The following is a 13,534-nucleotide window of genomic DNA, read 5'->3' as shown; positions in this document are numbered from 1 at the left end:
ATTATTAATCAACCATATATTAGGGGAAGTATTATTACCCCTAGAATGAGGTAAGGACACTGATGCTAAAATAATTTAAATGACTTTCCCAATAGCAAACACCAGTATGTGGAAGAGCCAGATTTCAACACTACAGGGTCCTCTCCCCTGCAACACAAGATGGTCAACAGCTAAAAAAATGGTTAAACAACACAGAGCCTGTGGCTACGAGGTATTCAACAAGCACTGATGTTTCATTATATTCACTGATAATTCATGGAAGCATAAACAGATTAGTAAAATAAAATGAACACATGAATGACATTTACCAATTTCCTACCTCTTGTTAAACTTTAGTGACACATAAATGAATGACATACCTCCAGACCTCAAGGAGCGTTAAATTCAGTATGGAAGTCAGACAGTTGTGCAAAAAAGTGTGAAACATCAGGCTGTGTTAAGTGCAATAACGGAGTCATAAACCAAATCTTATAAGAGCACAGAGGAGAAAGCAATGACTTCAGAGTAGTTCAACCTCAAAAGACAAGACAAGGCCTTGAAGGATGAGCAGGCAGGTAGCAGATAGAAAAGGGTAGGGAATATTCTAAACTAATAGAATAACAAAGATAGAGGTGTAAAGTGTACTATGTATTTCTGAGATGCTAAATTCTCCTATTTGAGTAGTATGAGCAATGAAAAATTACACTGAGGGGATAAATTGAGTTATTTCATAATAGCTAATATATTATGGATCTTTTCATGTGCCAGGAACTCTTCTGGGTATGCTGTGTGCATTATTTCCTTTAATTTTCATAATTACCCTGTGAAGTAGGCACTATTATTTCTTTTTCCTGATCATAGATGAGAAAACAGAGGCTTAAAGAATATAAATAACTTGTCCTGGGCCATCTAGCTAGTATGTGGCATAGCAGAACCACATTTTAAGGCCAACAGGAGAAACTGTATTTTATCAACCTTTTCCTGACCTTTGGGGAACCATTAGTTGGACAGATTTGGGTTCGATACCTGTTTTGCTTTATCTGAAGACCATAGCCAGTGGAAGGAATACTAAAATGGTTAGTAGAGGAGATGAGTTCTTTGAAAACCTGGAGATCACTAAGAACAGAGGATTTTGCAGAGGGTGGAGGTATGGTAAGGGGAGGGGCTCCCAGTGAGTCAAAAAGAGGGGCAGTCTCAAGTAACGTGTTTTTCCCTCCTTCTAAAAACACCCACAGTGCATAAATAAAGGAGAATATTGGTAATGGTTTTTCAAAGATTCACCACCAGGATTTTATAACTTCCATTTTCAGAACATAACAGACTCTTTCACGGGCTCATGCTTTTATTACACTATTCTCTCTGGCTAAATTCTGATCCATATCCATTTGTCACACTCTCAGATATGAAATCATTGTATACATATACGTAGTCATGTTTAATCACTCCTTTATTAGAGTTACATGGTAATTTTTCTACATGTGAATCTTTCCCCCCTCTACCTTGGCTGTGAGCCCTACAAAATCAGAACTGATACCTTGCAAGCTTCTCCAGTCTTCTCCAAATGGTATCTGGTATGGGGCTAAACCAATGAATTAACTTGAATGCAAGTGATATTTATCATGTAGGATGGTGTCTCTTAACACATACATGTAAGTAAAGCTTGCTAGAAAAATGTCACACCTCTTAATACTCAGGTCATTTTTAAATTAAAAAAAAATTTTTTTAACATCTTTATTGGAGTATAATTGCTTTACAATGGTGTGTTAGTTTCTGCTTTATGACAAAGTGAATCAGCTATACATATACATATATCAGCATATCCCCTCCCTCTTGTGTCTCCCTCCCATCCTCCCTATCCCACCCCTCTGGGTGGTCACAAAGCACCGAGCTGATCTCCCTGTGCTATGCGGCTGCTTCCCACCAGCTATCTATTTTACATTTGGTAGTATATATAAGTCCATGCCACTCTCTCACTTCATCACAGCCTACCCTTCCCCCTCCCCACATCCTCAAGTCCATTCTCTACATCTGCATCTTTATTCTTGTCCTGCCCTAGGTTCTTCAGAACCTTTTTTGTTTTTTAAGATTCCATATATATGTGTTAGCATACAGTATTTATTTTTCTCTTTCTGACTTACTTAACTCTGTATGGCAGTCTCTAGGTCCATCCACCTCACTACAAATAACTCAATTTCATTTCTTTTTATGGCTGAGTAATATTCCACTGTATACATGTGCCACATCTTCTTTATCCATTCATCCATCGATGGACACCTAGGTTGCTTCCATGTCCTGGCTATTGTAAATAGTGTTGCAATGAACATTGTGGTACATGATTCTTTTTGAATTATGCTTTTCTCAGGGTATATACCCAGTAGTGGGATTGCTGGGTCATATGGTAGTTCTATTTTTAGTTTTTTAAGGAACTTCCATACTGTTCTCCATAGTGGCTGTATCAATTTACATTCCCATCAACAATGCAAGAGGGTTCCCTTTTCTCCACACCCTTTCCAGCATTTATTGTTTGTAGATTTTTTGATGATGGCCATTCTGACTGGTGTGAGGTGATACCTCATTGTAGTTTTGATTTGCATTTTTAGATATTTTTAACGTATTTCAAGTCTTCTATCGCACTAGATATTTTCTAGGTGATTTTATTGGTTTATTTATTCTTTCTGCATACATATGTTTAGTAACTACCTGTTCAAGGCATTCTTTTTTTTTTTTTTTTAATTTTTTATTTATTTATTTTATTTATTTATGGCTGTGTTGGGTGTTCGTTTCTGCGGGAGGGCTCTCTCCAGTTGCGGCAAGTGGGGGCCACTCTTCATCGCGGTGCGCGGGCCTCTCACCGTCGCAGCCTCTCTTGCTGCGGAGCACAGGCTCCAGACGCGCAGGCTCAGCAATTGTGGCTCACGGGCCCAGTCGCTCCGCGGCACGTGGGATCCTCCCAGACCAGGGCTCGAACCCGTGTCTCCTGCATTGGCAGGCAGACTCTCAACCACTGCGCCACCAGGGAGGCCCCCAAGGCATTCTTTTAGATACTATGGATACAGTGGTAAACAAGGTAGTCTCCTTCTTCACAGTGCTTACATCCTAATGAAAGAGAAAGACCTTAAACCACTACTTACCTAATGACTCGTTTGTTTAGAGATGTGCATATCTCTAGAGTCAATGAAGTGACATTTCAGAGAATATCAGTAATAGGAAGAATTAATTAGTTGAAAAGGAGGTCTTGATTATGAATTTTGGCCATACTGCTAGGATAACAGAACCATTAATGAATTTTAAACAAATCAGGATCAAATTTGAGTTTTCATAAGATTACGGTTGCTGCAGCTTGTAGGAAGTTTTTTTTTCAATTTTATTTTGTTGAAGTATAGTTGATTTACAATGTTGTGTTAATTTCTGCTGTACCGCAAAGTGATTCAGTTATACATATATATACATTCTTTTTCATATTCTTTTCCATTATGGTTTATCACAGGATATTGAATAGAGTTCCCTGTGCTATACAGCAGGACCTTGTTTATCCATTCTATATATAATAGTTTGCATCTGCTTATCCCAAACTCCCAATCCATCCCTCCCCCACCTCCCCCCTTTGCCACTTGGCAACCACAAGTCTGTCCTCTATGTTAAAGACATAATGTTGAGCCAAAGAAACCAGACATCATAGAATATATACTGATGATTATATTCATATAAAATCCAAAAACATGCAAGTTTTGTGTCAGTTGCAAAGCACATTTGGGGAGGCCAGTGAAAATGCTGTTACGAGTATCCAGGGGAGAGGCGAAGGAAATTGGAATTGCAGTGGTGGTAAGAGGCAAGGCAGAAAGGACAAAAAAATTTGATATTATTTTGAAAACAAAATTTATGGAACTTGGAAAATGATTACATATAATAGGTCAGAAAGAAGGCGATATTAGAGTTGCCCTTAAGCTTTCTGGCCTGTGCAAATGATGAATGGTGATTGAATTCATTGAGATAGAAACAATAGGAGCAGGGCCAGACATGGAGTGAATCTCATGGTGATATCTGTTACACAGTGAAATGGGGTGAATGGCACATCAGGGTAAATATATCTGTGAGGCAGTTGGATAGCCTTGAGCCTCAGAAAAGATTCTGCCTGCAGATGCTAATGTGAGAGACATCAGCATATAAATTGTTATCTTTGCTAATCTTTACAATCTTGCTTAGTAGTGATTTTATTCTGTTTTATAGGTAAGTAGATTGAGAACAGAAAGATAAAGTGACAAATTCTAAGTCACAAAGCTCGTAAGTGGCAAATATAGAATCCCAAATGAATCCTCTCTCCATAACTCCACAGAAGAGAGGGTTCTCTTTATACTCGCCTTGTACACATATGTTCCACCTCATTGTCCCTTCCCTAGTGTCCCAAATGGGTACTTTCTACTGAAAAGGCAACAGAAACCACTGGAGGAGAAAAGGGAAAGAAGACTCAAAGAGTCACATTAGGGGATTAAAGGTATTTATTATTTATTTATAGCTAAATTTTTAAAAATAAAATTGATTCAAAATGTTTTATCTATTTAGAGTCCTTTTCATATAGCTGTGAGCTTACGCCACTAATTTTAGAGAAGTTTTGCTTTAAAATAAGCAACAGCAATTGCTTATTTTCTATTTTATGAATTATTCTATTGCTCCTTCTGTTGTACTTTCAAGGAGTTTAAGATTTATATTTCATTCTTCTATTCATTCATTTATTCATTCATACAGCAATGTTTACTGAGACACAATAATACTGAGACACAATGCCAGAATAGAGTAAGCTAAACTTTAAGCTTACTAAAAAACTCTTTAAAATTTCTTGATATAATTTAGTTCAAGCAGTTAATTATTCATCATTTAGGCACTCACGTTTATAATTACTTAATTATTTTCCGTAAAAGGCAGTTGATGTCTTCTTGCTTTAGTCAAACATTTTCTCTTATAATTGAATTTAGTGATGTTTTTCAAAAGTGAGTAGCAGGTGATTTTTTTGCATGCATAACTGATTGAAAGGTGAGACCAAAAACCTTTGGCAATGAAGGGCTGAGTCCTTGATGCTGTTGGCAAATGTAATCCTGCTTTCTGCCTGGTGTTACTTTGTTAAGAGCTTCCTTCTTCCAATATATTCCAAAAGACCTGGACATTTGATTTTAAAAATGAGAGGAGGAGGCATGTTCACAGTAACTGGAGGGTCTCATTCTGCACATGGGGTTTGATGAGGACTTGTTCACTAGTGCTTCCCTATGTGTATACACAGCTGTATACTGTTCCTTCTGCCTGGGATGGCTTGCCATCAGCGTCCCACACTCAAGTCCTAATTTATTCTTCTACTCAGTGGGATAGTCTCCTGGGATGCCTCCTCTGACTCCCCAGGCAGTTATAGGAGGTCTTTTCCCCATGATCCCATTGTATCTTTTATATACTTGCATTGGAACAGCATTGCTCTTAAAATCATTTGTTTACTTGTCAGTCTCCTCTTCCAGTTATTATTTCCTTCAGGCCAGGGGCTCTGCTTACTCAGCCTTTCACATGCAGTTCCTGGACCACCACCTGAAATTTATTGTGTCTCAGTAAACATTGCTGTATGAATGAATAAATGAATGAACAGAAGAATGAAAGATAAATAAGACATACTACTTGCTCTCAAGGGTTCATGATGAAGCCTGAATAGTAAGACATACATATAAATAATTACAACACGTAGACAGTTGTGCCAAGTGTCACAAAGGAGCAATGAAAGAAAGAGTCTGGGAATCCAGAAGAGAGAGCTGAGCAGAATCAGTGATCAAAGCAGGTGTGAGAGAGAAAAACTCTTACTGGAAGCTGGTTCCGTTGAAATATTGATGGAATTATTATGGAGTAAGAAGAATCAATAACAGTTATAAATTACGTTTTATATGAAAGACATCATTCCAAAGGTTATACATACATTGTAGAGTTTAAACATTACAGGCAAACTTTCTAAGTTACAGATCTTGAATTGGTTAAATTAGGGTAATGATTCCTAACTACCTCATGTGTTTGTTGTGTGGATAAATGGGCATATGAATGTGCTTTGGAAATGACAGAGCACCAGAAAAAAAGAAGAGTATATGATTATTCTGAAGAGAATGGGTAACAAGAAAAATGGAATTTTAAGTAGGTAAAAAAATAGAAAACTTTTGATATTAAGAAATAATTTAAAGATACACTATTGAGGCTCAAAAGCAAATAACTGAGGAAGACAAGTCTAAATTTTAGGTTGAAGCCATTGAGAAATACAGCATGTTTCAAAGAAGACAGTCCATTGGTGACAGTAAAATTAAGACCACTTGAAATGAACTGAAGTAGAGAAATAATAAGAGAAGCTGGAGAACAGAAGGACAGACAAAGAAACACTGTTTTAAAATTGTGAAAGAATTTGAGCTGAGCCTTAAGCAATAAAGAAATCATACTTATTATGTAACCTCTATGTAATCTGCATTTTGTCAGGCATGTAAAATGCACTATATATTGAAGTGACTAATAGCAATGCAAACTAAGCATTTGTAATTTCATTTTCAATATAACTTTTAAATGTGTTAGAATGGTAACCTTTATGTTTGATGAAAATACTTTTCACATTTTTAATTTCTTTATTTTAGCTTTGTTAGTTTTCATTTCTTAGATTTAAATTAATATTAATCCAAAGTTATAAATCTTTTTTATTATAATTTATTTTATAATGTTAGTTCTTTGCAACTTATTGTCCCCTCTTGATGAAGAGAAACACAAATCTGCTCTATTGTTTCAAATTATGCTTAATGGATTCTAAGAATTTTAGAGGTATCTTAGTGACAGCTGGCAAAAGGACAGTACTAAGGACAAAAAAGGAGAAAGTAACAGGAGAAATGGGGTTTGAGCCCTGTAGCCCCACTTAAGCCAGGGAAGCGCCACTGTTACTTCTTTGAATGAAGATTGGAATTTAATATAAAATTAATTTTTGACAAATTCTCCTGCTTTAACTGTTTTGAGTGCTTGAGTTTATGGTGATCAGTGAAGCTCCCACTTTACAGTTCATTTCATGTTGCTACCCATTCTTTCCAAGATATTTTATTAAATAAATATTAATTTTCTTTTTATATTGTTGATCTAATTTTTATGATATATGAAGCTTACATATAACTGTAATTTCAGAATATCCTAAGGTACTTACTCTATCTTTTATTGTTGTAGGAATCTAACTAACTTTAAAAATAATTAGGACTTTTTGAAGTGCAAAAGGCAGAAAAAGATAATTTATTGGTTTACAAAATCCAAGGAAGGAATGAACATTTGAAATGTAAGAAAGACAAAAATGCAGCTGAGACTGAGGAACAGCAGGAACCAGGAAACTAAGCTAGCTAAAGATTCATTCTCCCCCTCTCTCTCTTTCCCCCCTCCCTACCACCTCTCTAGCTCTAAGACTGTTATCAGCTCCTGAGTCATCTGACTCTTAATTCGAGCACAGTGAATTCTGAGTAATGATTCTGACTGGCCCAACTTGAGTCAGTGGTTCACTATGAACTAATCAACAGTAGCCAAGAAAATAGGTCATAAAAAAATGTTGTAGTTCCCACATCAGCAACAGGGGGAAGGCAGGGATGGGGAGCAGATATAGGCTCAAATATCCATGGCCTAAATAAGTTAGTTTATTTATTGCTCAAATGGCAGTCTTGGTATGTTGTCAAATACAAGCTCCATAATTTCAGGGACCAGAGCTGCTTGTTTCTTATAGTTCTATAAGACCTAGGGTTTACCCTTGATCACATGATCTATGGTGGCTCACCAACATACTATCTGCATTAGTTGAAAGGGGAAAAGGGAAAAGGAAAAAGCATACCTTTTCTTTTTAAGGGAACTGCCCCAAAGTTACATGTATTACTTTTGCTCAAGACTTAAGTCACATAGCCATAATTTGCTACTAGGTAAGCCCAAGATGCACTCTCTTCTTTCCTTTGTATCACAAAATGGATATAGAGTATCTTAGAGTGTCTTGTAAATAGTGATGGGAACTTTAAAATCAAGCAAATAGATGTAATAAATTATTAACTCCAAGTGGAAAATAATGTAAGAAAGGAAATGTCATCATAGAATAATATTTGGTTCGATTGTGAATAATATTTAAATACTAAAAATAATGAAAATCCGAGATGTGGATTTGACTCCAGATCATGCTATTATTATGCTGAAAATATGGAGGAAAGAAAAGGGAAGCTGTAAGAGAGCTCAAATCATTGTTTATACCTGAGGAACTCCAGAGATAAACTTGACGAATTAAGAAGTAGTAATATTTGCCTATTATTTAGAAATATGGAGTCAAATAACAGAATAAATAACTAAAAGAGTTACAATAGCTGACTTGGGGGCAGGCACTGTACAATTTACAGATCAGATAATATCTATGAAGTTTAAAACATCCCAACAAGGTGGCATTGTTTTCCTATTTTCCTGATGAAGAACCTGAAGCTTAAGAGTATTAGGTGTAACTTTCCCAAGATCTTATAGCTAGTAAGTAGCAGAGCTGGCCTTCAAACCCAAGCGTCTGACTCCAAAGTACTATGCAAGGATGATGATGATGATGATGATGATGATGATAGTAAAAACATTGGGATGTCTTTCTATTTCAGGACCAGACAGTTTTCAAGATTACATTAAACCCTACTTAGAACAAGCAAGTCAGATCTGGCCATGGCTCATTGGGGCAGCCATGGTAGGGTCTGTCCTCACTGCCGTGCTGGGAGGACTCACTAGCCTGTTGTGTCATCGAAAGAGAAAGCAGCTTCCTGAAGAAAAGCAACCACTCCTTATGGACAAGGAGGACCACCACAGCTTGTTGTATCAAAGCCAGTTATAAAAGGCTTAAGCAATAGAGTTGGGCCAAAAAACCTGACCTCACTCTAAATTAAATGATGTCAAAGTCCCTAGGGGTTGTCCCAGCAGAAATCCTTGGCATGTGTCCATGAAGATCATTATTAGAATTGTTATCTTAATACAAAATATACCCCTCCTCCAACTCAGGTAGAAGCCACCTGTGCTTGCTTTGCTGTATTTTGATCATTCCCTTAATAGTTTTCCTCAAGCCCATATTTCCAAGGAAAGGATGCCATTTGGTAATGGAGGTGCTGGTCTGCTAGTCATATCCGAATGAAAGTGCTCTTATAAAATATGAGAACAATTGTGATTATTTTCCTCCGGATTGTTTAATGACATGTTTCTTTTATTATCCCCTTTCTTTGATTTTAATAAAATAGTAACAAATTTACACTAATTGACTCCTTTGAGCTCGAGAAATACATTTTAATTTTCCTAAGAAAGCATAATGTTTCCCTTATATTTTACATTCCTGCTCCAAAATATGTAATGGACTTCAAGTAGAAAACAATCTTCAACTCTTTCCTGCCATAGCTCTGACTGTACATTTTAAGGCCATTGAAATCAAGGGCCCTTCGCCTGAAGAGAATCCGGCTAAGTACCTGTCTCAAGATGTGCTCATTAATTATGTTGATGAAGATGATAATAATCTTATTATAGAGCTTTTTTTTTATCTTCTAAGAAGAACTTTATTAGAGAATGTTTAAAATGCTATCAAACATTTCATGGTAGAGAACAATTATGTGAATATCAGCCTGTCTGCAGTTCTAGTAAAATAACTTATTTCTATTTTTCCTGGCTATTAAGACCTTAAATTAGAATGTCTAGATAATCTTGCTACTTGAAATTTTAGGTCCAGTTGAATTTCTAAAAATAGTCCAATTGATATTCCATTTGTATTATCACTATGTAGAGCATAAAAGATTAGCACCAGTGGGTGGAATTTATAGAGGACCCATTTTGGTGTAATAAAAGGAAAAACTGTCCAATATTCAGAGCTTTCCAAAACCAAAATGGACATTCTTGGAAAATAATAAGTGGTTGACTCTAGAATTCTTCACATAGAGGTTGGATGGCTAATTTGACTTGAATTCTATAAAGAGAATTTAAGTATTGAGTCTATAGTCATTCTTGGCTCAGGGCTCATAACAACTCCCCATTCAGAAGCGAGGCCAAACATGCTCTGTAAAAAGTTCCTGTGATTCTGCCACAGTATTTCAGGATGTTTCACCAGATTCCAACTTTCACTCTCTCATCCAAACTCAATCACTCTGTCCTGGTATCCCCAGTCTCTTTAGTTCCCTTATGTTTAGTTTGTATGTATCTGCTCAGCATTTTCAAATATGTATCTCAGTTTGACTACTTGACTTATATTTCCAGCCTTATCCCTAAACACTGTCTTTTCACTTTCTCAAGATGGCCATGCTTTTCAGACAGACTTGTCCAATTCTAGCTCCCAGAAACCTGCCTGGGTCTGACACCTAAACATCTACATCTCTGGGATGATATTTAAAAGGAGACCCACCGACCTGTATGGTACTTTTTTATTAAAATATCTTACAATTCCTATAAGGCCTGCAGTGTAGGATTCAGACTGTTTATGAATACATTTAGAAATTAAGAGGAAAGCAAAAATCATCTTAGTATAAACATTGGTCAAATGATTTTGGCTAATTTTCATCTAGAACAAATAAAAATTTACAATTCTTGTTGAAGTAATGCCATCAACTCTCAGAGATTACTAATAGTTAAGAAATTCAGTTATAGAGCAACTTTCATCTTCTAACTCTCTTTAGTTGTCAGTCAACATTTGCTGGCTTAGCTAATTTCTGATTCCTAGAGGAGAAAAGTCAGGCAAGGGATGAGGAGTAGCATATTTATTGACACAGAAGAGGTCTGTGGGATTAGAGGGCAAATACTAGGGGTTATATCCTTCACTTGGTACATAACCAGAAATACAAGATTTAAAATAAATTAACAAGGACATTTGAAAACTGGATTCAATTTAGTTGAGAATAGGAACTAGTAAAACTGAGAGCAAGGAGTAGGAAAATAAATTTGGATAAGGCCTGAAGAAGATTCTGGAGAAACAGTAATAGTGATTGTGGTTGCCTTCAGTCTGACCTCAGAACACAAAATAATTACTTAGCTAGGTTTGATCTGAAGGCAAAATTTCAGACCAGGTGGTGTTTAAATCATTTTTTACAAAACATCTAGAATAAAAGTCTACCCAGGGAATTTTCATTGTTACCGACAGGGATCTGTATAAAGTCATTCTCTTCCTTATCACAAGGCAATTCCCTCCTTTATCACTGAGCTTCAACATAGACTATCATTTTGTTTCTCTAGAGGCTCAAGTTATCTACTTGAGTAGCAGCAACATCTGCGATAAAACCACCACCACATTCATTCTGTGGTTTTCTCAGTAAGGTACCAAAATGACATGACATATTTCAAGATACTTAGCAGTTTCATTAAATTCTAATCAACATTTATATTGTGTGGCATTGTTCTATAGTGTGCAATTTTTGAATTTCTTCATTTTAGCTCTGCTCTTTTTCCATTGCTACATATATGTCACATTTTGTTACAGAGAAAGAAATAAGCAGCTGCCACTCTTTTTGTTCCTCTTTCTGCGTTTTACTTTTTTTTAAAAAAACAGTATTTTTAGAACCCAACTTTTCCAACAAGTCAAATATATAATTCTCCATCTGTAGAAATAAATATGTGATGGGTACAAGTCATTTCAACCAGTGTCTCCAGCAGACTGACAACTGGCGTTGATTGTGAATGTTTTTAAATAGGCTTTTCCTTGTTTATATGGGCTTTGATATGTAGGGACAGTTTTCTTTGTCATCATAAAAAAAGACCGCATTGGGGTCACCTATTGTAAACCTGTGCTATTTGGGGGGCATGTCAGTAGAACAAAGGTCCACTCATTTTCTGATTAGACTCCTTCTGAAGGCTGCTAAAATGCAAGTAAAAAGAGCTTTTTTTTTTTTTTTAACTTTGTGTTGCTTATTTTCAAAAGCATTTGCCAGTTTGTACAATATAATGAATATAAAATTGCCTTTGGCATCCACTGGAGGCCTTAAGGGCTTTCAAATCCTTCAGCTATTTAAAACCATATAGAAATATTTTAAGTATGTTCTTTTAAATAAAAGCCTCATTAAAACTCTATATAGCCCATATTTATCTAATTGTTTTATGAGTTCTTGTCTTAATAGCAGTGTAAGAAATTATTCTTGTAACTTCATGTTAATCTACCAAGTCTTGTATGCATTATTACGGTGATTTCTAATTTCTTATTTAAAAATAAATAACAAAGATGTTAAATGCGGTGAGTGGTCATGATGTTCCAAGAACTGTGCTAAACACATCATATATGTTAACTCATTTCATCTTCATGTTATCAATATGAGAATAAGTATTATTCATGTTTTCAAATGAGGAGACTGTGGCTTAAATAGGAGACGCACCTTCCCTGTTTACATGTCTGTTCAGTAGTTTAGGTAATTTAGCTGGGATTTGCATCCAGTTCTTCTTCATGATTATAAATTTCATTGTTTGTTGTTCAATTATGTTGACATGTCATAATTTACCAATTCACTGTTACTGAATGTTCAGGTTTCATCTACTTTTTAAATTATGGTTAGTGCTGTAATGAAAATCCTGGTGCATTTGGCATCTGACTTCACTTAAATTATTTTCTAGGAGTAGAATCTCTGGTCAAAGCATATGAAGACTTTCATGGCTTTTGTAATGAACTGCCATGGTGCTTTTGAAAAGGGTTGCATAGATTAAAGAATGCAAAGAGATGGAGCCAAACAATAAGAGATCAAAAGGAATGAAGAAGAAAATGAAAAGGTGAAGAACTTAGAAGAAGGAAGAGGAGTTGCAAGTCTCTTTGAGAGGAACTGAAGACCCTACTTGCCACTTCACGTATTGCTTCTTTTCATAAATCTATCTTTTTCAAATTATAACATCTATTTAATGAGCATTTTCTCTTATTAAAATTAGAAGAAAATACTGACTGAAGCCATTTCAGAAAGACAGGGAATAACACTCATGTAACTTGGTTCTCAAATAAGATATGTGTACGTCTTGTCTAGGTAGAAGCGTGTGAGTACCTTTCAGAATCATACAGGAATAAAAACAGCAAAACCAGAAATCCACACTTGGAAGAATAAGCACAAGGCATCAAAATAGTCTGAATCAAAGCAGAGTCAGTGTCAGCTATTAGGACGGACAGGAGATCATGAGACAGGGGTAGGGAAGGCTGGAAAGGCCCTGAAGACCAAGCCCAAGTCAAGTTTGCACCATTTATTTTTAGTGCTTTTTGAGAAAGTACTGCATTCTGCCTGGGATTTGGTCAGTCTTCATTTTTGGACCATGTCATTTTTAAATACTCTTGCCAGAGGAATTATGAACAGTAGATGTGTCTGTGTGAGTGTGTATGTGTGTGGAGAGAGAGAAAGGGAGACAGCAAGAAAATACAGAAAGAATGAAAATCTTTTTCTCTCTGATACTGGAGAGAACTTTGTTGCTGACTATATAGAATTTCTCTTGCTACTGCAATAAATTACCACAAACACAGCGGCTTAAATCACTACAAACCATTACCTTGTAATTCAGTAGACCAGAAATCTGATATGGGTCTCAAATGGCT

The 13,534-nt window shown here is 36.1% G+C and overlaps 1 protein-coding gene across 1 annotated transcript in view; it reads left to right on the top strand.

Annotated features, from left to right (window-relative positions):
• The window catches only part of TYR (tyrosinase), a 122,718-nt gene extending 110,517 nt beyond the window's left edge, over positions 1–12,201 (top strand). Inside the window, exon 5 of the mRNA XM_082410178.1 lies at positions 8,622–12,201. Within this exon, the coding sequence (XP_082266304.1) occupies positions 8,622–8,848 (227 nt within the window). The 3' untranslated portion in view covers positions 8,849–12,201. The remainder of the gene's footprint in view (positions 1–8,621) is intronic.
• The last annotated feature ends 1,333 nt before the right edge of the window (positions 12,202–13,534 follow it).

This window comes from Balaenoptera physalus, assembly GCF_965194825.1.
Source record: "Balaenoptera physalus genome assembly, chromosome: 10".
Lineage (NCBI taxonomy): Eukaryota > Metazoa > Chordata > Mammalia > Artiodactyla > Balaenopteridae > Balaenoptera > Balaenoptera physalus.
This window is presented reverse-complemented; position numbering and strand designations above follow the sequence as displayed.